This window comes from Stegastes partitus, unplaced genomic scaffold (genome assembly GCF_000690725.1).
Source record: "Stegastes partitus isolate 25-593 unplaced genomic scaffold, Stegastes_partitus-1.0.2 Scaffold1580, whole genome shotgun sequence".
Taxonomy (NCBI): domain Eukaryota; kingdom Metazoa; phylum Chordata; class Actinopteri; family Pomacentridae; genus Stegastes; species Stegastes partitus.
In genome coordinates, this window is record NW_007579311.1 from 116,273 (window position 1) to 140,795 (window position 24,523).

General features: G+C 42.6%; 2 protein-coding genes across 2 annotated transcripts in view; both read right to left on the minus strand.

The window, feature by feature from the left end:
- The window catches only part of atp8a2 (ATPase phospholipid transporting 8A2), a 57,688-nt gene extending 42,790 nt beyond the window's left edge, over positions 1-14,898 (minus strand). Inside the window, exons 1-7 of the mRNA XM_008300737.1 lie at positions 14,848-14,898; positions 12,490-12,597; positions 7,948-8,125; positions 4,855-4,954; positions 3,582-3,680; positions 2,286-2,331; positions 1,998-2,038 (exon numbers count right to left, since the gene is read on the minus strand). Of these exons, the coding sequence (XP_008298959.1) occupies positions 1,998-2,038; positions 2,286-2,331; positions 3,582-3,680; positions 4,855-4,954; positions 7,948-8,125; positions 12,490-12,597; positions 14,848-14,890 (615 nt within the window). The 5' untranslated portion in view covers positions 14,891-14,898. The remainder of the gene's footprint in view (positions 1-1,997; positions 2,039-2,285; positions 2,332-3,581; positions 3,681-4,854; positions 4,955-7,947; positions 8,126-12,489; positions 12,598-14,847) is intronic.
- Positions 14,899-17,559: 2,661 nt separating this feature from the next.
- On the minus strand, positions 17,560-23,430 carry rnf6 (ring finger protein (C3H2C3 type) 6). The gene is made up of 4 exons (XM_008300736.1): positions 23,367-23,430; positions 22,175-22,330; positions 21,816-21,980; positions 17,560-21,236 (listed from the first exon to the last, which is right to left on the minus strand). The coding sequence occupies exons 2-4, from the start codon at positions 22,314-22,316 to the stop codon at positions 19,381-19,383; spliced, it is 2,163 nt and encodes a 720-aa protein (XP_008298958.1). The 5' UTR covers positions 22,317-22,330; positions 23,367-23,430; the 3' UTR covers positions 17,560-19,380.
- Positions 23,431-24,523: the final 1,093 nt, after the last annotated feature.

Here is a 24,523-nt window from a genome sequence, read left to right on the forward strand (position 1 = left end):
AGTGTAACAGCATGAGGGAAGAGAACAGGTGGGACGAAAGGAAAAGAGGGGCGTTAGGGCAAACGGGGGTTGGAGGGGTGAGAGAGGGCAAAAGAGAGAGGTAATAACAGGCAGGTTAATCAGTGACCAGCAAGGATGCAGCCAACAGAGAGAAACCTGAGATAAGAAGACAGTGAACACAGCAGTGCATTTAACCGCTCTGATGAAGCTGGAACAGAGATAGAGCAGAGTAAGACACTAAGATTGTAAGAATGCAGATATGAGAGAGAAGGAGAAGAGCAAAAATGTGTTCACAGTTCAACTCAGTTCAAGGACAGATGGTACAGTGTTGCAGCCAATCTAAAAAAACAATAAAATGTATTACTAAGCAGTAGCTTTTAAAAAGACACTTTTCAAAAACTGAGAGAAAATGTTACTTAAGACTGAAGAAAGATCGTCTGAGAAAACGGAAAAATTCTTTGTGAAGGCAAAACCTTTCCCTGAATTATCCAGTTCCAAAGAAAGAAATATATTTGATAACTTCAGTAAACTGACACCTGGGAAAGCATGTGGAGTTGGCTTTATCAGAACGGACAAATTAAAGCACAGAAAGTATACCACTAGATGTTCAGGTTTTCAGAAACTTGTTTTCCCAGTACACAGGAGGTGGAGAAAGGTCAATTCTAAATAAAATAACCCAATTCTGGGAATAATAACTGCAGCGATATCGATTCCTAAACACAGCTCTTCATTCTGGGACCTTTTTCGAGGCCAACTGAGCGCTACACCACTGATCCTACACCATGGAATGAATAATCATGTATGAGGCACAAGGAGATTTTTTTGTGTTTTCCAATGAAGGAAAAAAAAAAATGCCTTTGATGGCAATTAATAGGAGGAATTTCAAAAATCATAATGAGTTTTACAGCACAAAAAAAGCCTAAATATGAAATTAGTGCAGAACTGAAAGCTTCTTACAAGGTTAAAGCAGAAAATGAAGCATTCCAGGAGGACTACATGTTCCCACTTGTCATCAACAGAGACATTAATGAGTTCGAAGGAAGCTGGAACAAATTCCTTCACCTGTCATGACACTGAGCAACAAAGGGGATTAATTCCTTGCAATACACGCTTGTCACTTGCATAACAGTGACTGAAATTTGATTTGATTTGACCTGCTGGAGCAAAGCTGTACACAGCTGGACTGCCCGGATCTGAAGAAAACGGATACGCATTTGATATTGGAAACACTGCACAAAAATGGCACTCCAAAAAAAACTAATGAATTAAAACAAAGGCATTCATCTAGCTCAGGTTACTTTACTTTAGCAGAGATTATATTAGAAGGAAAAGTGTTGCTCAAGGGGTTTATTCACTCACTGAACTGAGAAAATCTAACTTCTCATCATACAGAACATTGCTGTTTGAAATTTTGGACAAATTGGGCCCAAAACGACACACACTTGTTATCTCACAAGAAAACATTAACATCTGCTGGACACATCTTTCTTTACTGTCGAGGATCCAAAGCACAGACAGACTCTGATTCAACACAGACTGAGTTAAAAAAGGACACAAAAAATCCTGGAAACCAAACCAGGTGAAAATATGTTCTCGCTGCACAACAGGTGAGATGGAGACAGAACACGGATCTATAAACCAAGATTAAGAAAGCATTATTTTTCTCTTACAACAACATAACCCTGACTTACTGATCGTGTCAACGTCATTTTATTGTCTTGTTTTTACAGTATTTCCCTCCTAACTGCATAATGTTTTGGTACATTATTATCTGGATGTTTTGCCTTTATTTGATTTAGTCTCATTTGCATATTTAATTACTAATAAGGAAGTGCATCTTTAATCTTGCACTCTCTACTTCTTTCAGAATCATTTTATGCCACTGGTACCAATAAAATATAGTAACCCGAGTAATAAAACTGACAGGAAGAGAGAAAGTGAAAGCACAGGAGTGAGTGACAGAGCACCAGAGGAGAAGTATGTGATGATAGTGATACCTGTTTCCAGATAATCGTCTGCCAAGCTCCGTTCCGCAGCACTGAGAGACAAGGACAACACGGCCATCAGTCAGCCTATAGAGCAGCTCTCATACAGTATTCATAGCCACTAAACTTTTGTCTGCGGCAGTTTCGCTTGCACCATAATGAGTGACACACAACAGCCATTCATCCAGCCATGAAAGGAAAACAAAGCCCTCGCAAATAGACGCAAGCGAACCCATGGAAAACCTCACAGACAGTTGATGCACATTAACAAGCGCGCACACACACACACACACACGTTACCTGTTGTCTTCTTCTTGTTGACCGTGTTGTCTGCTTTATGCCTTTTCTGTAATGAGCACAAATGACGATTAATCAGCTTTTAAAGAGCCCATATTGTACACATATACAGGTTCTCAGTTTTATGTTTTAAATACACTAGAATATATTTTCACGCTTTATTATTCAAAAGCACATTGTTTCTACTGTATGCACTGCAGCACCTGTTTTCACCATCTGGCTGAAACGCTCTGTTTTACTCTCAGTCACTTTAAGGCTTGGTCAATGCTGATTGGTCAGCTGGCTTGGCAAATGAGAAGTAATGTTGGTTATGTATGAATAATATATGGATGCAGACCTTGTAGAAGTGTCTCTTTTGAGGCAATAATAGTGGACTGCAAGGACGCTGGTCACTCTTTCTTTGAGGCTAAGGTTGCCAATAACAATGATTCATCTATTGACTATTTTACCAATTAGTGGCTTAATCTGAACCATGATTTTCAAAAAAAAAAAAAATCCAAACGACTATTTAATTTAAGCCTTTTTTATTTTGACAAACTGTGTGTCATTGTACAATGCTACGCAGTATGAAACAAAGGTGAAAATATATGAAAGTGCAAAACTGTGGAGTTAAACTGGAAACTCCAACATGACAGAAATAGATAAATAAATCGGTCTCATTATTGGGTAAGTTGCACAACTCTAAAAGAAATCCAAGTTTCTATAAAGCGAAGACAAATCTCAGATTGTAATTGCAGTTGGCCAATGACTGGAGCCAAAAACAACATTATGATAGAACAATTAGGCAGTGATGCTGAAAAAAATAAGTTGTAATGATCTGAAGCAAATAAAAAAAAAGAAAGAAAAGAAACAGACGGTGAAAAATATTGATGCCGCCACATTTTCAGCACCGACATTACTGTATTGATTATGCCGACTAATTACGGAAGCTGTATTTGAGACGTGCAACACTAGTCCCAAGGCAGCTGGTATACAAATGTGTTACACAATGACTTAAATAAATAATGCAGGAAAAGCCTGGACTGCAAACAAGGCGTTTCAGTCAGGTAAGGAGCAGTGTTTTCTGTGGGAGAGAATAACTCCCTTTGGCATGGACTGTGGGCTTTGTAACTTTGCAGACCTTTAACACACACATAAAAACCTAAAACACACTAAACAGGACGCAAAAACCCAAAAAGCATAGCATGAGTTCTTTAAGATTACAACTGGATGGCTCTTGCGCCAACTTAAAACATTTAAAATGAATTAAAAGCTCAAAACCACTTCAGACAATTTTGAAAAGACAGCTGTGGTACTCACATAGTCCTCTATGATCTCTTTGATCCCGGCCACCGTGAGGATGAAGATGAGGGGGACCAGTGTGGTGTAGCGACCGGTCGGTGATACATCAGGGATTTGCTGATTGGAAACAAGAGATGCAACACTCAGAAATCACTGCTGATAGAGTGGGTTGAGTAGCTGAAAGCATCTATAATGCACCATCAGAGTGATGGCAGTGATAAATCAGTTGTTTATGCATTAGGCTGCTGCACGCTTTTGAGCATAACTTGTTTAGTTTGCAAACTGATAGCGAGGAAAGAGATGCAGGAACGGACGTTGTTCTCAACATCCCAATATCCCTTAATTTCAAAACAAACAAAGAAGTGGAGAATGATGAGTGTATGATAAGGTAGCACCACTTTCTATGAGAATCATACAAAATAAGACAACAAGACAAGTCCTGCTCTTTTCCGACCATCCTTGAAAAACCCAACGTTGTCAATCAGTCAGGTGGCGACTTCGGCATGGGATTTGTATCTGTCTCCTCAAATCACGTTTCTTCTTCAATTTGTATTTTTTTTTGGTTTAGAAAAGTTGCCATAGGACCATATATGTTGTGAGGACAATTCATTATAGACATGCACTGAATTATAAATGATGGCATATGCTTGTAAAGTAACCCATTTGTACAACATTCATCATTTATATTTACATGAATATTTATTAATTTTATTCAATCCCCTCTGGGTTTCTGACAACATTTACCAAAAGTTAACTTTTGCCATCTCGAGAGCAACTCCCAAAATTCATAATACAGTATTTCAGGAGGAGCTTGGCCTGTGAAAATCACTAATGAACAATTCATCAAACTATAACTGGAATTGCAATGTGGACAAGTGTAATATCCAAATCAGAGGAGATGCAATTTTTTGGGTAAAAGTAAAATGCCACACCCTTTTAAATGAAGCATTTTGGTTCTACAGAGATGCCCCGATCTATAAATCATATTCTCCAGACATTAGGGAACATGTTTTGTGCGGAAGGCGGCAAAAAAAACCCACAACATCAATTTAAAAATGTTTTTTTAAGAGAGAGAGAGAGAGAGAGAGAAAAAAAAAAAGCAAAATATCCCATTAAAATCGCAACCCTGCATACGGTTCACCTCTGGTGCAAAAAATCCTGGAATATTTTAAAACAGACTTTGCAGGATGCATGATTTAAAGCCCGCGTAGGCCAGAGAATCCAACTGAAACCAAACAAACAGCACACTGAGCCAAGAGCGCTGGCAGCTGTTGTTGTGCGTGGGGTTTACCTGCATGAGTGCGATGAACAGGAAGAAGGCATTGGCAGCCCGTCTGATCTGCTCATACAGGAACCGGGGCAGGAACGTGAGAACCCCATACTTGGTGGTGCTGCAGAAACAGACAGAGAGAGAGAAGAGACTTTACACTTTGTTTATGTCCAGGCAGATGGAGGATGGACTCATGCAATCCATTAGCAAAAGTAGGAATTCATGCATAAATTGTGCGCTAATGATTTCTAAACCCGACAGGCTCGAGCGGCATTACCTTAAAGGCTGAATAACAAAGAGGACCCATTTGGTTATATTGCAGCACTTGAAAATCTATTAGAAACACTTGATTGTGCTCAGAGAGGGCAAAAAGAGCCACTATGGGCTGCACACGCATCACGTCTATAAATAGAGCAGGATGTTTAAATCCAACGTTACAAATTTAGACCCAGAACCCCAAAAAATAGGTGCAAGAAACCTTGGCAACCTGTCAGTCAATGGTATCGATCAGACAAATGCATTGATTAGCCTTGTTGTACCCAGGAGCTACAGTAAGAGCTTTTAGAGGAGCTAAAAATAAAAAGTCAACCTTCAAATCAAGGCCTGGCTTTTTTTTTCTTCTTCTTTTTTTCCCCCCGTGTCGCCTGAGTGGCGAGTAAGAGCTCCTGCAAGGGCTTTTGTTTAATGGACAGTGCATGTTTGTGTGCGTGAGTGAACAGAGTGCACGCAACATGATTCACAACATCCTAGGAGATGAACCCACAACCGCCTTTTCCGTCCGTCTTACTCACACATATGAGAAGTGCAAAGAGCAGGGCATTACACAAAAAAGAAAAGAAGCAACAGCTGTTCGTGTGTCGCACAGACACACAGTATCCTGACCCTGATGCTCTGGATACCCCAGAGTTAGTGATACTACACCTATGATCCAACAGATAACGTTCCTTTCATCTAATTAAAGACAAGTGATACCAGATTCCGAAAACAGCGACACACATTTCCAACTAGAACAAGGAAAAAAAAAAGAAGTCCAAAACATCTGGTTGTGTTATTTTTCATAGTATAGATATCCAGCTTGCTTAACAGCTGCTAGCTGCAGGGATGAAGCTCTCCTGCCGCTGTGTGGCTTTGTCGTGTTTTTATAAAAAACAGAACGTGTTCTTCATACATTAAAAGCCAACAAAATAAAACACTGAGCGAAAGTCGATCAAGACTCTAAGCAGAAGAAAACAGGCAGGTGTGTTGTTCTCGGAATAGGTTGAGCAGGTTACTTTGCATTTAACGCTCCCGTTGTATAAAAACACCCACCGACATTAAAATATTAAAGTAGAGGATCTGGGAGATGGAGAAGAGGTGAGCTGAGTATACAGATAAAAGCTACAAGGCTTTAATCTTCAAGAAAATCAATGAAGCTATTGAACCTTTAAAACACAAACTAAAGAGTTACAGGAAAGCAGGGACTTTAGAGGGCATGTCTCTGGAGCCTGAGAGCTCCTCAATCGCCAATCAGGAGGCAGCAGGTTGCAGAAGACCACGTTTGAGCCAATCGGACGAGCCCAGGGAGAACCCGCCTTAATCTGATCTGGAGAGTTGAAATTGTCTTTTAACGGTGAAACTGAATCTGCTGACAATAATGGCAAGATGGCACAATGTCAACAGACTAACAACAAGCTGACTGAACATGAGCCCTGTGGTCCCTGTGGCGCCGAGCACAGTTAGGACATAAAAATAGGGACAATATTAGGTAAAGATTAAGAGACAAATTACAGTGGCGCCTGTCTGGATCAAACTTTAATACTATTTGATGTGCTATGACTTGATGACAGCTGGGGCGATGTTGATAACAGAGATTCTTCTCTGTTTGACCCTGACCATGACCCTGCGTGGGACAGATTGCTACACAGTCAGGAAATCCACAGAGACACACCGGCACAATATTTGAAATGTCCAAGATTTGTAGCCCACTTCTTCTTAGCTGTTCAAACCAGTGAAGGTCATAGCTGAGAGAATCACACTTTACAGCCTTTGACTGAGTCCTGAGGAATCAGATCAGACAGCTTCTACCTTCAGTGAAATCCAGCGACAGTCGCGCCACAATGATTCCTCGAAATGTCTCGAACTGAACACACCTTTGACCAAACAGTTCAGTCGCTGTTTATAATTTACGAACACACATGCAAGTGTAGTTACTTCCCTTTCATTGGCAGCTTGAAATATTCATGAAGACGTATTGATTAAGCACCAGTCGTGTTACGTTGTCAAGCCAAACACTTGAAATTCTCACATTAGCCTCCAGCCTTTGGGAGCTGCAAATAATCACCTAATAGGTGAGTTATTACGGCGCCTTATCCATAGATTTTCAACTTTAAAGCTGCAGTCTTTTCTTTTTCTTTTCTTTTTTTTGTAGAAACACAAAATTTTCCGCTTTGAGTGATTGTGATTTAATTAAAAATGAAAGGTGCTTAACAGGGAAAGAAATCTCAGCGGTCCAAAGTCTACTTGTCACTGAGCGTACTAGAAAAACATACAAACAGGCTGAAAGAGTCCGTCCTTCAACCTGCTTTTGTGGGTGTAAAGCCCCTGTGAGTAAATATTCACAATGTTGGTGTGTCCTTCAGCACGACAACAAACCCCTTGAACAAGCCGAGGAAATCAGGTTGGCCAAGTCAGTGAAATGTGGAGAATCTTTCCTGATTTTAAAGTGTCTTTTTATTTCTTTCCATAATACTTTTTACCTTATCAAAGTCTGTTTTGGTTTTATACACCATGTTGTGCTTTAAAACAGCATGATTTCATGACTTGTGAAGCACTTTTAAATTGTGAAAAGTGCTCTAGAAATAAGGGTTTATATTATTACCTACAAACTGCAGGCTGCAGGAGGGAAAAAAGGCAATTTCTTAGAATGTAGGTCTAGTAAAGATGGGTCATGCATCACTGCGTAAAGACAAAACTATTTCTATCACAACTCTTGATGTGCAGGTAAATTAGTTGCTCTGCTGGCTGCTCATCAGGATTCAATGTACAATCAAATCTGTTAAATACATTTGTTTTTTTTTGTAAATCAATGCATTCACCACACAGCATGCAAGTCAGACGTCCAGCAGTGACACCGACCTGACGTGGTTGTCGCAGAACTTGGTGGTCTGTGGCCGGTTGAGCAGCACCGTCCGCGCCGTGGCGTCTACGGGATCCGCCTGGGAAGTGGTCCCGGACATCTCATCATCTGCCTTGCGGTAACCGGCGGACGAGCAAGCGGGTCCTGCACCGTTGGATTGATGGGAGAGAGGCGAGGCTGTGAGTGCGAGTGGGAGACAGAGGCAGAGAGAGAGAGAGAGAGAGAGAGAGAGAGAGAGACAGAGGGGGGAGATAGAGAGAGAGAGCGAGGGAGAGGGAGACAGAGACATAGACGGGAGACGTGGTTTACAGTTCAAAAGGTCCAATTAGTGCTAGAGGATACTGTATGCTGATGCGAGCCGGTTGGGTGGGTTCAGTGACGTTATGAACACCCCCCGCCGCCCTGCTCTTCAATGCACACACGCGCGACGCCCACGGGACCCCCCGCGTAATAATGGATGTGCTGAGGGATGCACAATGGCGAACAAACGCACCGGGTTCGTCTGTTTTATCAGCACTTGTTCATATGCAGCCCCGCACAGAGCAGAGAATATTAAGATAAAGGCGCCAAAGTGACCGAAGAGGACGCCTCTCCTCCCGCAGACACCCCCCTCCTGCCTCCCTGCCTGCCCGCCCCGGCTTTGTCGTCTCCAACCGTTTTAACGCGTCGTGATCTGCGCCTCCTTCATCCCCGCACGAGCGGCTCCTGCAGCCGGACACTTTTCACCAGCAAACTCGCGGTTCTGCTTGTGCGGACAAATGCAAACAGGTCTCGGATGCCACAGTTTACTCAGCTGCTACAACAAAACGGCGGACCTGGGCGAGGACAGATGCAGCAACAGCAGCAGCGGCGGCGGTGCGTCCGAGCCTCCTCTCCCCTCCTTCGGCTTCGGTAAAGAGGAAGCTCCCGGCCCCGGTGGAAGATACTGGCCCGGTAAGCTCCGCCGCCGTGTCATCTGGACACCTGCCGCCTCGGGAAGCCTTTATCCGGCGCGTTTCGGACGATCTCCTCCCTTCCCAGCTGCTTACGGTTACCAGCTCAGACAACGAGGGGAAGCCATATGGAGCTCCTTCAGTGCTGCGGAGAGGCAAAGCCGGGGCTCCGCTTTTAAAGGGCCAGAAGCCTGATATCGCCTCAGGTCTTGTGGTCACAGGCACAGATGGGTCAAATGACATCCGTGAGGCAGGAGCCATGCATCAGGAGATCACTTTAAAGTCGCTGCCCCTTCAACTGTGATGCCTCTGCAGCAGCACCGTTCACTTCCTACAGGTTTCTGCACTTTATCATTAACTCGTGCTAAGATCCATGTGCCATATTGCATCTCCAGCATTGCAAAACCTAAGATTGCATAGATTTTGTAAAACTACAGGTAGGCATTCTCAAAGTCATGTCAATGTTCTGCTACAGATCCCACAACTCCTTAAAAGATCAGCTGTAAATATGCAACCAGACCCCGAATGCATCACTCACCCAAAGAGTTATTAGGAGATCATGTTTGGGGTATCATTTCATGTGATCTGTGCCCTGTGTCTCTGTCTGTGGGTGAGTCTGTAAGTGAAAACAACAGCAGGCTAATTGCATAAATAATTTAAAAAAGAATAAGCACTGGCAGGGTTCCGCAGATTGAATTTCCACAGTCCTGAAACTCTATTTCTGCGGCGCTACAGTCCTACTATGGACGGGTCATTCTCTCCCCACATCAATAACCAAAACTGGGTTAACATCGACATATTTCCACTCAAGCGCGTTGTTCCAAAGCAGACGAGAAATTGTAAAATTACCCAGAAGTAAGCCAGACAGGCTCGGATCATCCCTGCTGGCACATCAGGCGCTTTTCCATTTTAGGAGACATTAAGTTGTGTGTTTACAGGAAACAGCTACTGAGGAGGTATTTCTTTAGGTTTTTGCAATTATACTTCATGCCCGCTCCTCTTTCTACCTCTGCAAAAGAAGCCCGCTTGACATTGCCAGTCCGCATAGAGTCTGCACAAAGGCATAGGGCAAGGGTCAAAGTCTATCCGAGCAAACTGATAATGAACAGCCTATCTCCCAACCCTGTACCTCTGACCAGGCTATTACCTCGGCAGCATACAGAGCTATAAGTCGCAATCACAGCGCAGCAGTCCACACTGTAAATAGCACCAGGGTCAATCAAGATAGCGAAGGATTGTACGGAAATGATTAAGGATGATAAAATGATAAAAGGGTAGTAAAGGGCAATGTATGCAAACTGTAATGTCATCTTCTTCACTGTCACCTCTCTCATCATACTTTTCTCTCCTTGTTGTTCATTTCTGTGCTTATAGAAATACTTTCCCTGCCATACTTTCACTTTTTAACCCCCGTAGACTTTACCTTTTCCAAGAAGATCAATACTGGCTTTCTCAGCAGCCCACTTCGGCTCTAATTCATTTCTGGGGAGATCAATGCCTCGGTTACTCATCTCTGATGGAGTAGAAGCGCAGTCACCTCCGTAACTCATTACTGATGCACCACTGATGAGTCAGCAGCAAAAAAAAAAAAAAAAAAAAACCCCAGCAGAGCACAGCCAGGTCAATTACACATGAAGCACCCAAGATAGCCAGACAGGTCTGATAACCTGCAGCCAGGACAGGTAAGACTAGACAGAACCGCACTCAACAAACACTCTGATCTCATAGCCTGCAGCAGCCAGCTACCCATTTGGTTGCTGAGTGTCCCCTTTCTAAAAAAAAAAAACAATCATATGCATAGCCAAACTTCCATCCATTAGATAAAGATGCTTTATAGCCTTTTTTACTGCCTCTCTACTGTCAATACCTGTGTCATTAAACTAATTTACCACAGCAAAACAATGCAATCAGAACAGTTAAATCCACCATAAACATTATGTTATACTTTTACTTCTTCATAACATCTTATTAGCGTATGTGTTTTGGGCTGATCCCCAAGCTGACCGGGCCTTGTGCCAAAATTTCACTGTTAAAAAGCAGACTAGGCTGCTGAATAATGGATGGAAACGGGCTGCATAATTCATCCACGTTTTCCAGCATGGCAGAGCATATTTCACCAGACTCTCTGCCTTGGTGCTGCCCCCCCTCCACCCCACGCCTTCAGTCAGGAGAAGTCATATGTCAGCCACCATGACAGGGGTCTCTTTCTCTTTCAAGCCAGAATTTTGTTTTAAGTGGCGCAAATGTAGCTTTTGAGCTGATTGCACATGTAATTCAATCACGTCTAATAGAGATGCACAATCTTCCATGAGATGAGACAGAAAGGAAATAGCTACTAATCATAACAGTGACTGTAGTGGAATAGCTACAATTACCAGCCGATGAAGCACTCCCATTCCCACAAGCTACACTTGGGACAGATATTCTGGCTGATTCCATCTTTTTATTATCTGAAAATCTGTCAAAGCGATTCAGATATAATTGCACTCGGGCGGCTGAACGTGCACAGCAAATCAGAGTTAATTTTTTTCCCTCCCTCCTAGTGTGTCCCTGTACCCCCTGATGAGAAAGCCTCAGGTTTTAATCCTGTGACGGCCACAGATCATGTCAAAGTGTTCTTCAGCTAAACGCTAAGACACAACAACCCACTTACTTAAATTCAATTAAAAAACCGTCTCCCACCACTACATGCCTACGTCCTATGTCGAGGCATCAGGAAAGCATTACCAACAGAGCGTCGTCTACCCCTACGTCCCATGGCTGTCCTTGGTCTCCTTGGTGACGTGAAGACCCTACTCGACGGTCCTGGCTGACTCGGTTGCTATCATTCCCATTGGGTCCACTTGCCACCATAGCGAAGTGAGGAAGTAAAGCAAGAAAGCCTCTTACGGGCCAAGTGAGCGAACACGATAATCCCCTCTTTGTCTGCTCTGCAACTTCACCTGCTGCTAATCCATAACCTGATAATCCTACAGGTGCGACTGCAACACGCACACATTATACTGATGTATGCATATGCACGTATACATACACACATACTCACATTGCATTATGGACACGCACACACAGGTGAATGTACATCTTTTAATGCCAGAGAACATGAAAGGTCCCAGCATGCAGCAGCTCCCCTGCCCGTCTCTACAACCAGCTCACAGTCTTACATGCATGCAGCGGTGTTCATGTGCATGCTGTGTTTCAGACATGCCATGTTCCAGACATGCATGTGTCGTCTTCTGCAGCATGCATTCACATTGAAAGTTTTTTTTTGCTCAAAGATCCCAGTGCACATCGATCTGTCTTCACCAGCATGGTCTGGCGTCACCACTATCTACGAGCACATGCAGTGAGAGGGTTAAGTCCTGTTCAGCATTCATGACTCCAGGCCCCGAGGAGCTACAGAATATTCAGGCTCCGCAGCACTAATAACATGTCTTAACCTTTTCAGCCAAGAACCAGACACACTCGTGTAAGCAACTCGACTGTGTAGCTCTTGAGGGCCGGGGGTTTGGGAGACCCCTGCTCCTAGACGTTTTTTTTGCACATGCACCTTTGGGGGACTCCGGACACAAACGGGTGGGGCATCATCCAGTCTAATTCGAGCAAACTCACTTTTGTCAAACCTGTCTGTGAGGCGGGCACGCATGGTAGCGCCGGCGCCCTGGCCTGGGTCCTGCAGTTCAGAAGCCTCCTGCCTAATGGTGGTCAACACTAACTGCTCTGAGGCCGCGGCGGGAGAAAACAACACACACAAGACAACAAGTCAATATACACACATACTGTACACATCTAGGTGTCAGTAACTGTGCTGTAAATGTGTTTGCATGTGCCTTTCACTGGAAGCATCCACAGTGAGATGAGATTCATGCCTGAATGTGAAAGATGAAGGTCTGAAGAGCTTCCTGCAGAAATGAACAAAACCTTGTAGCTTGCCCAGGAGCGCCCCCCTGTGGCCGCATCTTAGAAATATCTCGTTTCCGCAATTTATTAGGCCTCTCTCTATCTCCCAAATGGCATCTTCAGTAGCTTGGCAGCCATGACGACCAGTCATTATCTTCCCACAACAGATGTATCGTTGACAGTTGGCTGAGCTGCATGACTCGCATAGACAAGGCACAAACACACTGGTACAAGATGTGGCCTTACATTTAAATACACATCCTTTCGGCTGTCTGACACAATCTGCCAAAACTGGAAGACACATCAATCACAGGTTGTTTTTGTGACATAATGCTGAAATATTTCACAGCATAATGCGCCTTCTCAACCAGTGTTGCTCTGTGTTTGTCAGTATGTGCTATTAAAGACCGTTTGTACCACGCACTATTTATGATCTTCTTGAAGACAAAAATTCATAACAGTTTACAAATATGTTCGTGAACGTGTGAATAAAAGTGACAGATTGGTGGCCGCAGACGTCACAGGGATGTGGCAGCTCGCTAATTGGAGCAAAGAATCAAGAGCTCAGGTTCCAGGAGATTACAATAAAGGCAACGTGAAGGAGCCAGGAGGGAACACATGTACACTCACACCCGAGTAGCATTCCATTTCCATCCTCTGCTTTAAATATAGCAGCGGCAACACAACTTTTTGGACCCTGTGAAACCAAAATAGTCTCCCCTAGTACGACTGAAAATCTCACATCGACTGGCCTGATATAAACAAACAGCGGCGACGGCAGTGTGACTCATTGTGAGGCCATCTGATTTTGTATTTGAATATAAAAAAAATACAAACATGGCAAACGGATTAAAGCAAGAGTAGACTAAAAAAAAAAAGTATGGTGCCACCCTCTGAACTGAGCTAAACTAGTGCTTTTAACATTTGACCCTTTCTTCTGGCAAAAAAAAAGTGTCAAAAGATCCTGTGGTATGTTTTTTTAAAAAAAACAACAACAACAAATAAATATGTGGGAACCACTGGCCTGAAGACAGCATGGCCCAGTTGGCGCTCATCTCTTCTCACAATTTGCCCTGCTTTCTATTTCTGGAAGCCGAAGAGGCATGCAGCCACACACACACAGAGACACACAACAGCAAAAAGCAGCCTGACAATATGTGCCAGTCACTATTAAAAGCCACTGGATGAGACAAACACATGCTCCTCTCTTCCAGGGCAATCCAATACAACGTGTGTTTGCCAGGTGCGGAATCATCCTCTTGTTTAAACATCTCTTCTCTTATTCTGAGATTTTTCTGCCAGAATAAAAACAAAAAAAACTGAGACAGCACAGTTTGTTTCAAGGGGGTCTCTTTCTGTGCAGAGTGCAGTGAGGTGACTGGGCCCAGGATCTGAATGTGGGTGTCATTAAGGTGAGATTCATTTCCAAGGAGCGTTTCTTAGACAGTCACGTGGTGGTTAAGTCGGGGAGGTAATAGGCTGTTCTTGGATTGATCTACAGGCGCTTTGGGTTTTTTTTTTCGTGCAAAATAACTTACATGACTCCACTCAGTCAAAAATATGATGCCAGCAAAGATAGACATAAAACAATAAGATGTTGCAACACAATTATATAACACCACAACGATGACACAGGACAACACATTCCAGGAACAGTGATAAGGTCACGCAGTCATCCAGTCAAGAATTTATATGCTCTTATCTTTCCTGGCACAGCAATCTAAGTTATATAAAAAATGAAATAAAATAAAATAAAAACAAGGCACCTGCAGTCAGCTCCTTGCCCTTGTATTCCACTAACCGGTGCCAACAAAATGAGTAAGGCTGGAGGATAAATACCGGTACAGCAAGTCACTCCATATGCATGCCGCAGTCCCGCACAATACGGTTCCCCGTTATTATGCCAAGCACATAACAAATACGCACGATTCTATACAGGCCGCTGTTTGCACAATAATGACAGGCCTGGTGATGAGATAAGCACTGTACACTGACAGGACAACACATTTAGCTGAGCACATATTAAATAAGGGGTTTTTTTTGTTTGTGTTTTTATTTTTTAAAGCTTACCTCCCTCGCTGTGTATCTTCTTGGCTCTCCGGTTGAAATACATCTTGCTGGTGGTGATCGAGTGTCGGTGTGGCTGGGACGAGGAGGCCGGAGCGGCTTCATGCTCATGGCGCACCGACCGAGCGGAGGGACGCTGCTCCGGGCCCGGACTGCGGCCGCCGTGTCTGCTGCTGCTGCTGCTGCTGCTGCTGCTCGGGGATCATTATTTGTCGGTTGGAGGTGATGTTGTAGAGGAGGACAGCTCTCTGACAGCGAAACATAACAGCCGAGGAAAGACTGCGCTGCATCCGCTTACAGGTTTCAAAATAAAGCACATGAAAATAAAAGCTATTCTAACGGACTTTATTTTGAAAAGACGAAAGAATTTTCTTTTATTTTTTTAAATTATTGATTTGAATTTTGTCAGATCAACATGTTTTTTGCGGGGTTTGCTCATTTTTAGTTAAATGGGCCTGCACACAGGCTAACTGTTCCCACAAAAGAACAGAAAGAAACAGAAAGAAAGAAACTTTCCTGTTCCTTGTTGTAAACTGAGGTCAAAATGTCCAGTTTTTATTTTCAGACCACTTTGTAACTTAAACTATTCATATCATAAACTGTAAAACAAAATAAAAATAAAAAAAGGTAAAAATCTGATCTCACAAAAATGTTGCAGCAAGGGTGCCAGAAAAAAAAATAGTGGATTATTGTAATGCTCAAAACCTATAACAACAGGGAAAATAAATGGCAAATATCTGTCAAATAACGAGTTTTAAAGCTAATTAAATTGAGCAAAGACATGTATAATTTTATGGTTAAACATAAAACAATGAATTGTCATCTGGAAAATACACATTTTTGAACTGAAATATGTATTACTTTTTTTTTTTTTTTTAAAGGACTCAGTTCATTAAAACATTGAGAATATCCTGTAGCAGCAGTGACTAATAAGCAATGCCATCTTGAAAACAGGCAAACACACAACGCTCCAAGTGAATCACCTCAAATCATAAAAAGTACATCAACAGCCTCAAAGACTCAATGGCCATCCAACTATTTAAAGAGCCAATTTGTCAAAATAGCTAGTCTCTTTGTAGCCCAATTGGATTTGCAGATTACATTTTTATATGAAGCCATATTAAAAGGAGCCACACAGCCATGATCATTATCATTATTGATTTCTGTATCTGTAGACTATCATGTAGGTTGCACAACATTATAATTAACTTAAGTGCAATACTATAATCACTTCTTTCAGTTAACACACATTTGTTTTGCTCTTAGTTATTTGGAACTAGAGCTGAAAGTAGTTTGTACTGAAAGTAGTTTACTACCATCTGGTTGAATAACAGAAAAATAAACATTACTAACAACATGTTGATAATCACCTGTCCAGGGTGTCCCCTGCCTTCGCCCTAAGTCGGCTGGGATAGGCTCCAGCTCCCCCGCGACCCTAGTGAGGATTAAGCGGTGTATAGATAATGGATGGATGGATGTTCATTATCTATTAATCCTTTGGGATGTTTTTCATGTTAAAAAAATGCCTTGTTTGAGTTCCAGCCTATAGTTGTTAAGGATTTTAGCTTTACCTTGATTAATGCTATTGTAAACTACATATGTTTTGAGTGTGGGCAACATGTGGAACGCAATCAGTACTACAAAACAAGATTTCAACTTGGGTCATTAGAATTTGAACGGGGGGAAGAAATCTGTGATTTTGCCACCAATTACTTAAATTAGTAATTGAGGAAATAAGCGTCAACTTTAGGGACGATTGCTTGTTGCTGTCCTGAATTATAAAAAAATTAAAAAATAAGTAACAAACAGGTGATTAAAATTTGATCATTAAAATGCTTTCAAAGAATTATTAATGTACTCTTATTTTGAAGGGCAGCTCTCACATTTCCGATCCTGGCATTTGTGGCTTCAGAGCAGTTTGCTTCAATTGATCACAGACAGTATGAAATCAATGATAATGGCTGCTTGGAATCAATTATACTAAAAAAAAAAAAAAAGAAAAGAAAGAAAGAAAGAAAAAAAGATTGTCAGATTTGTTGAATAACTACTTGAGAAAACAAACAACAACAACAACAACAAACACTGATGCAGTTTAACGTGTTGTGTAAACCGAATGGTGCAGATGTCAAATTACACTGGCTTGGTAGGAATAAACAAAGGTGAGAAGTTCACTACATGTGATAAACAGAACTTGGAAGTGGGCTATAGCTTTCTCTTTTGGATGAAATATTGTGATTACTGGACAATCACATGCTCTTTTATTCTCAAGTATTTGTGATGACATTGTGATGTCACGTGTTTACTGCAGCGTGCTACTTCACAATGACTGTTTGATAGAACTTCTGTCTTAAGGCTTTTTTTACTGTAACGTATACAGGACGGGTTAACACCCAAAATCTGATTACATGTCTCGATACTGCAGGTGGAGATGGTCCAAGTCCTCTGTCATTGCTGCAGTGAAGTTGCAACATTCTCCTGGTGATTCCCACTGGAGGACATCAGGTACTCCTCCTCATTTGGACTGGATAAAGAGGAGAAGGCTCTCTCACCTTCGACAGCCTCAGTGAACCAGATGCAGCCGTCCCAAATGACGGCTGGACGAAAAAGACATTTTATGAGAGAAAGATCTTTGAGGCTTTTTGTTTTTTTATATCCCAACTGCAAATACTTCTTCAACAAACTACAGTAAACTTAAATATGAGAGTGAGAGACTTGCCATGTCGTCATTTTATTACATAGTAACATAGTCATCAGAACTTTTAATTACTCTCATCACATTTTAACATAACACATTTCATATTTCAAAGGTGGATTTCCATCTTATTAAATAGGACTAGAATAAATATTCACGTCTCAACTGTTTGCCCACAACCCTCTGCAAGGTGGACATTCATTGAACAAAAGCTTTCTGAGAACCAGGGTTTATTGGGACACTGGACCTTTCCTTCCCCCCCCCCACACACACACATACAATTAAACCAGACATACTTCACCACATTCTCACACATTCTTACGCACTATACTGCATCCATCCTGCAGTTTTGTTTGCGACACGTTAACTGCAGAGATGTCGTAGCTCCTGTGTATTGTAATTGTAGATGGAAAAAGTGACTCTGGTGGAAACACACTAACTAGGTGGTTTTAGCTAAATAATCCACCTGTTCTACACTAGAAATGCGATATCTGTGCATGTTATGTAAAAACAAACCATAAAGAGGATACAGGAATATCATACTACCAACACTGCCTTATTCAGGAGTTGCACTGAAATAGATTTCAACCATTGCACTGAGACAGATCTAATCAAGAAGAAATGTGTTAGTAGATTCTCATCAAACTTTTGGAAAATGTTTAAGTCAGAGCTGAAGCAGGTGATACAAACACCATCAATGTTCCTGCACTTATCTCATGAATAAGGATTTCTGAGTTAACTGTAAAACTATAAAAACTAAAAATCAACTTCTCTGGTTTAAAAACAAAAACATGTTCCAAATCTTCACTCCACTACATGATGCGACTTCATGACACAGCTTATGTCAGGCACGAATCCGAAACAGAAACCGAGAGGAAACGTTGGTTTCAGAGTTAACAAGACTTTAACTGGAGATGATAATCAGGCATGACAATGTAAACAACAATGAACAGCAAAACAAACAATACTGTCTTTCCTCTCCATATTGCACAACTCATACTAACAAGTCTCGATTCCTGATTATCACATGCCGTCTGCATTTCATTTGAATTGTGCTGCTTATATGGCTAATGTTAATGATTTCAAAGTGGCTGATTTTAACGGGTGACTTTAATGGATGAATTCTATATTGCAATTACATGGAATTTAAGGGCTTAAACAAATACTACTAGACGTACAGAATAAAACTTATCTCAAAATTAAATACATAGCTCATACACATCCCAATAAATCATACATTTCCTAGCCAACTGTAAAGGGACACTTTAAAATGGATGTCAAAGCTTTAAAATGGTGAACATTAGAAAAAAAAAACTGAAGTCTTCCTGCTTCCATTCGTAACAGATGGCATGTGAGGAGCGTCTTGCTTCAAAACCTTCAAAATACAAGCAGTGGTGAGTTATTTACAGCTTATATTGATTAAATCAAGTCTAGCAGTGAATTTCAAAGTCCAGTTGTGACAAAGAGACGTCACGTGTATCAGACATCAAAGAGTTAAAGTGAGACTATTCAGCAGCAGCTACAGGAGCTCCTTAAGCATTAATGCCATCTATTGACATGGGCCTCTGAAGCTTTATGATAGAGACCAGTGAACAAGGTCACAGGAAGAAAAAAAAAAAAAAAATGAGTAGCAGAAAAAAAAAATGAGTCTAAAAAAATAAAGTTTTGTTAATTCTCTGCATTTATAGTTTCTGTTTTCCACACGTTTGGTTCAACCTTCTTCAGCACAATGGATATTCTCAAAGAAATTAAACCATGAAAGCGTTATGTACATGCAAAGCCAACTTGGATCTGCTCAGTTCAGCCAGCTAGGAGCATGACAGTCGTGTTTATGAGCAAATAGGTCAGTCATGATGCACTGCAAGTATAGGCTGCCTGCAGATAGGGCAGGTGTTGTTTTCAGAGAGCCAGCGGTCAATGCAATGGATGTGGAATTCATGGGAGCAGGGCAGGCGGCGCAGCTTGTTGCCTTGAGCATACTCATTGATGCAGACACTACATGCACGGCCCATCTCCCCCTCAAGGTTGGCCTGACCATAGGTACGCGTCGATAGATTGTCAATCTGCTCTTTGGTCAGGCCCCTAGGATGTTCGTCATCCTCCTCATCGTTGAGCAAGAAGAAGTGTGCCAACCGCAGGATGGGCAGAGTACCATTTTCTACCAAGTTGTTGGTGTCTCTGCTGGTGGCTCGTCCATCTGTGGTGCTCACTACTCCTCCTCCGAGTCTGGCCTGCCCACTCTGGTCCTCCTCACTTCCCACCAGCCCCATTCGCTCCTGAACTACCCCACCTGTACCAACATGGCCAGGTATGCTCTCACTTGTATGTAGACGACTGGCTGGACTGGTGTTACTATTTGTACCACTGGCATCAGCGTGGCTAGGTGCAACAGTTTCAGAATCAGCCTCCGTTTCCATGAGGGAGCTAAGCTCCCCAAATCCAGTCATGATCTGGCGCAAGATAGAGCGTAGGGCGGTGGAGTTAGGTTCCCCCAGGCCTGTTTCACTGATGCGCCTTAGTGGAATCCGGATAGTGCTCACATAGGTACGGATCCCAGCTCGCTCAGAGCGGGAGATGGTACGTCTAAATCCACCACTGTCACTTTCGAATGTGACAGTATTCTCAGCCACCCGGGCACGAGATCTGGTTCTGCTAGCAATGCTGTCCCGATCACGGTTTTCACCAGGTCGAATCCTTCTAACCTGGAGGTCCAACATGATGGTTGGATGCCGCCGCACCGCTGAACTTCCAGCTCCTATTACATGCGATTCACTCTCACGTTCTCCTGTCTCTGCAGCTGGCTCCGTCAGAACAGCAGGTTCTGACACAGCCTCCCCAGTCTCCACTGACACAGAGGTTGTGCCATTGCCTGGCTCAACAGTATGGGTGGTAGAGCCACTGACACCACTGCCAGATGGTGAAGTGGTACTGACAACAGGTATTCTGTGCAAAGGGGAACGACTTCGCCTTGACACGCGAGACGAAACCCCACTCCCTGCTGCAGCCCTGCGTGCACGGCCACGCGATCGAGTCCTACTGCCACGTGATTCATGTCCCACTGCTGGGTCCTGTGACCCAGACTGGGGTGACACCCGGGGACAGTCTATAGAAGCAGACATATCATCATGCCCCTGCTCTTCTTCTACATTCAGGGCCTGATGTTGTAAAGGTGTTGCTTGATCAAGAGGAGGGTTGGGAACAGTGGGAGGTGGTACTAAAGAGTGCAAAGTGGCCCCTCTCCTCTGAGCAGTAGTGGTCGGGGTGGCCACTGGTGGAGGGAGTGCAGGGGGGCTCATAGAAAGTGTAGTAGTGCTGCTGCGTGTACGCCGGGTCTGCATCCTCCTACTGATAGCTGGGCGGGAGGAGGGGTACGGGGCTGGCCTGGGCGTGGCTGAAGGGCGAGAGCTGGAGAAGGTGGCAGCAGTGCGTATAGAAGGTGAATTTGAGTTTGGGGCCGTCACTGGCAGCTCTGCAGTGTCCACAGTGTCACTATGTTCCCCTGGTTCCGGCTGATCATGGTTGATGTTGATCTCCAGGCTAAAACGGAACTCTCCACTATTAGGGTTGGTCCGACTCACAGCACGCCAAGTCTGGTTGCCACTCTGCCCGCTGCGAGTGGCATTACCAGTGCGTCTGAAAGTGTTCAGCCACTCTAGTAGTGAGTCACCATTAGAAGTTTCTGCTCCAGGCTCAGTGCCTCCTGTTAAAAAAAACAAACAAATATGGGTAAGATTTGGTAAACGAACGAGCATTCATCAAAAATTCTATCCTCTTCTACAGGAAAACACGAAAAGAACCATAGCTATTTTCCAGTGTTCACTTTTAGCAATGATAGTTATAGCCAAGCCATTTCAAACATTACTCAAATCCAACACCTTCAATGGGTCTCCAGGCTAAAATAATAGTGTGTTGGCTTGTCTGAACCTTGCCAAGGCCTGGCTTGCGAAACTAAAATAAAAGATTCATCAATATATGTACTAAATAATGTATTTAAAATGTTTCATAAGCAGTAAATTATTATTGATATGTGCTTGGTAAAGATCTAGCTTCACAGATTTTTTGATTAAAATAACAGTTTGGTTCTCATCTTTTTTTTTTTTACTGTCAAGAATAGGAGGTTACATTCTGGTATTCTGTGATATTTTTTATTTATTTATTTATTTTTTTACATCATTGTTAATGTACAGTCACCTGACCAAAGTCATATGACATCATGACAAGTAAATGCCAGATTTGGAAAGGTCAGACAGAGACAAAGAACTTTTCCCCTCCTTCCTACCTGTTCCTCGTCTCCCTCCAGCTCCTCTCTCCTCTCCCTCGCTGCTACTGCTCTGCTGTTCTCCGGACTCAGCAGTCTGCAAGCGCTGCTCAGTACGGGGCTGCGATGACACACGTTCTTTTGCTCCGTCCAGACGCTGCCGAAGCTCCTCTGCAGTTACCTCCCCTGTGAAACATATGGACATGCAGGCTCTTACATGCTGTAACATCAAAGGGTCAAAAAGAATAGTCCATTCCCCTGTATTTATTAGAATTTGAGACAATAACATAATGTGTATTTTGAAAACTTAGAGTGCGTGTGAATAAGGCTAACACTGACAATCCCAATCAGCGTTTTAAACATTGCGTGGCTCTCCTCACCCGGGGTGCCCAGCAGGTTGCTGTCTCTCATTAGGCGGTACTCCTCTTCACTCAGTTCATTAATGAAGTGATAGTATGCCTCCTCCCGTCGAAGACGCTCTGCCTGCCTCCGCCGTTCGTCTCCCCCACCAGGAGGGTCCATCACCGTGAAAAGTGCTGGCAGACAGATGAGTGAGGGTGTCAGTCAGGGATGAGGTGTCATCTAAAGCTGACACCACAGCTTTACACAAGTGGACATACTCAATTGTCCTTACAATATGTAGCACAAGAGCAAAATAATACAACAGCTATTGTCTATTTCATTCTATTATGGACAGATAAAGAACAAACACTCTGCTCGAATAAAACTGGTTGATCACCGTTGCCAGTCACAGACTAATCTATCCAAGGGCGACAGTTAAATCAACGACATCCATTTTCTATCCAAAGGCTCCACCAGGAAGACACTGGCTAAGGCTACGGTAATCTTGCTAACGTTTAGCCTCAAGGCTAGCGGCGTAAATTCGTCTAATATAGAATACACACAAATTGTAAAATGATTCACTGAAACTGACAGCCGAGAAACATCAAAAAACCACCTAGTCTTCATGTCAGCTAATACTAACCAAGTGACAACAGAATCTACGGAAGGCCATGTTGAAGGCAGGGGAATAAAGCAGCAAAACTGGCGTTGTCATCCTGGTTAACCACCAATCATCGGCCCGCTCTTACTGACTGACACGCCAGGCGTCCAATCAGAGCTCAACAGAGGCGGGACACGATAAACTAAACGGAGGTTTCCTCCATGTAAACGCAGGGCGAAGAAGGAAAGACAAAGAATCTCGTCAGCACTTTAAAGTAATAACATAAACGAGATATTACCACTTAGGAACCATTACCTGCATCACCGCCCAAACACAACAGTCAGTTTTGTGGACATTTCAGCAATGCGAAGTGTCATTTCGAATGCGCAATGCTTCAGTTGCTATCTGAGCGCTAGCATGTTAGCACAACCAGCGTTAGCGAATGGCAATCTGTCGACAGCACAGTTAGCTGGGTTAGCTGACCCGCCAGCGAGCTGCGAGACTGAATAACTCACCGTATATTAATATGACAGACAGTTTTATCAAGCACCTCGTGTACGTGAAACTTAACACTTAACCCTAGCAGACTTATATACAAGATAACAGTGACAGTTAAAGAAATTTAGTACCTGACAAAGCAGCTGTAATATGGACGGTTCGCTCTGCTCTTCCTTCTCTCTCAAACCAAGATGGGACCAGTGGTGCTACATTGCGTTGTCCGTCAGAAACAACCTGCATGGTTATATTAGTTCCTAGGTGACACACCATCAGCAAAATAGCTCACGGTTTGCAGGACTGCACATCGGCAAATAATTTAGATAACTCTTTCCATTTTTACACAACTGTTACATTTAAAAGAGAAATCATGCAGTTTTTACCTCATGCAGTTTTATGCTGACACAGCAGGGAGAAGACCACTTACAACCTACATTTGTCTCTATGCAATGCCTTGAATAATTTAGACACTTTTAAAAGAGCTTTCAGAATGAGTAAACACTTAATTTTACACTTTTAACATTTAAATACTTTACCACTTAAAATGATGAGCTTATGTCTAAAATCCGATCCTGAAACAGACTTCCTACAAGTTGATGCAAATAAGACTAAAGTCCTGATTATTCGTCCTCACCATATTTCTAGTAAAATTACCTCATACCTTGGACAACTGACAGTGAACATGTAGCACTCACCGTGAAACCTGGGAGTATTTTCTTTAATCAAAACCTCAACTAGTGCCATCTACAACTTAGAAAAATGGTCAAACCAATGATCCCCAAAAACACTGTTAAAAAGCTTATGCACGTCTTCATTTTCTCCTGCCAGGACTCCCGAAACTCTTTATTCATTTGCATGAACGATGCAGCAACAGCCTGGTTGCAGCTGATTCAAAACTCAGCAGAAAGACGCAAGTTAAGAAATAACCATGATGCAGTGCACTCCAATTTCCAAAAATAAATAAAACATATTATTTCCAAAATATGTTTCTGCTGTCAGTGTTTACGTTGTGTTTAGGATTATTATATACCTTTATTTTAAGTATATACATTTTAAAAAAATATATCACCTGTGAAAGTTGTTGGCTGTTATTTATTAGTTAATCATGAGGTACTTTCTAAAGGAATATCATTGTAATATGGAGGCTGTAATAGGTTCTTGGATCAAAGACAGCAATGATGCAATAAATTGCTCTCCAACTTTTACCACTTTAAAATCAAAATGAGAACTCTGTTGTTTTTGTGCATCTTTCTTTGATGATTTTCTCCTCTGAAATTCTCTTTATTCAATT

Coding starts and splice junctions, on each gene's coding strand:
- rnf6 (XM_008300736.1), bottom strand. CDS start 22,316: ATGGACCCTCCTGGTGGGGGAGACGAACGGCGGAGGCAGGCAGAGCGT. Junction 21,981..22,174: donor CAACCTGCTGGGCACCCCGG/GTGAGGAGAGCC, acceptor TATGTTTCACAG/GGGAGGTAACTGCAGAGGAG. Junction 21,237..21,815: donor TGGAGGGAGACGAGGAACAG/GTAGGAAGGAGG, acceptor TTTTTTTAACAG/GAGGCACTGAGCCTGGAGCA.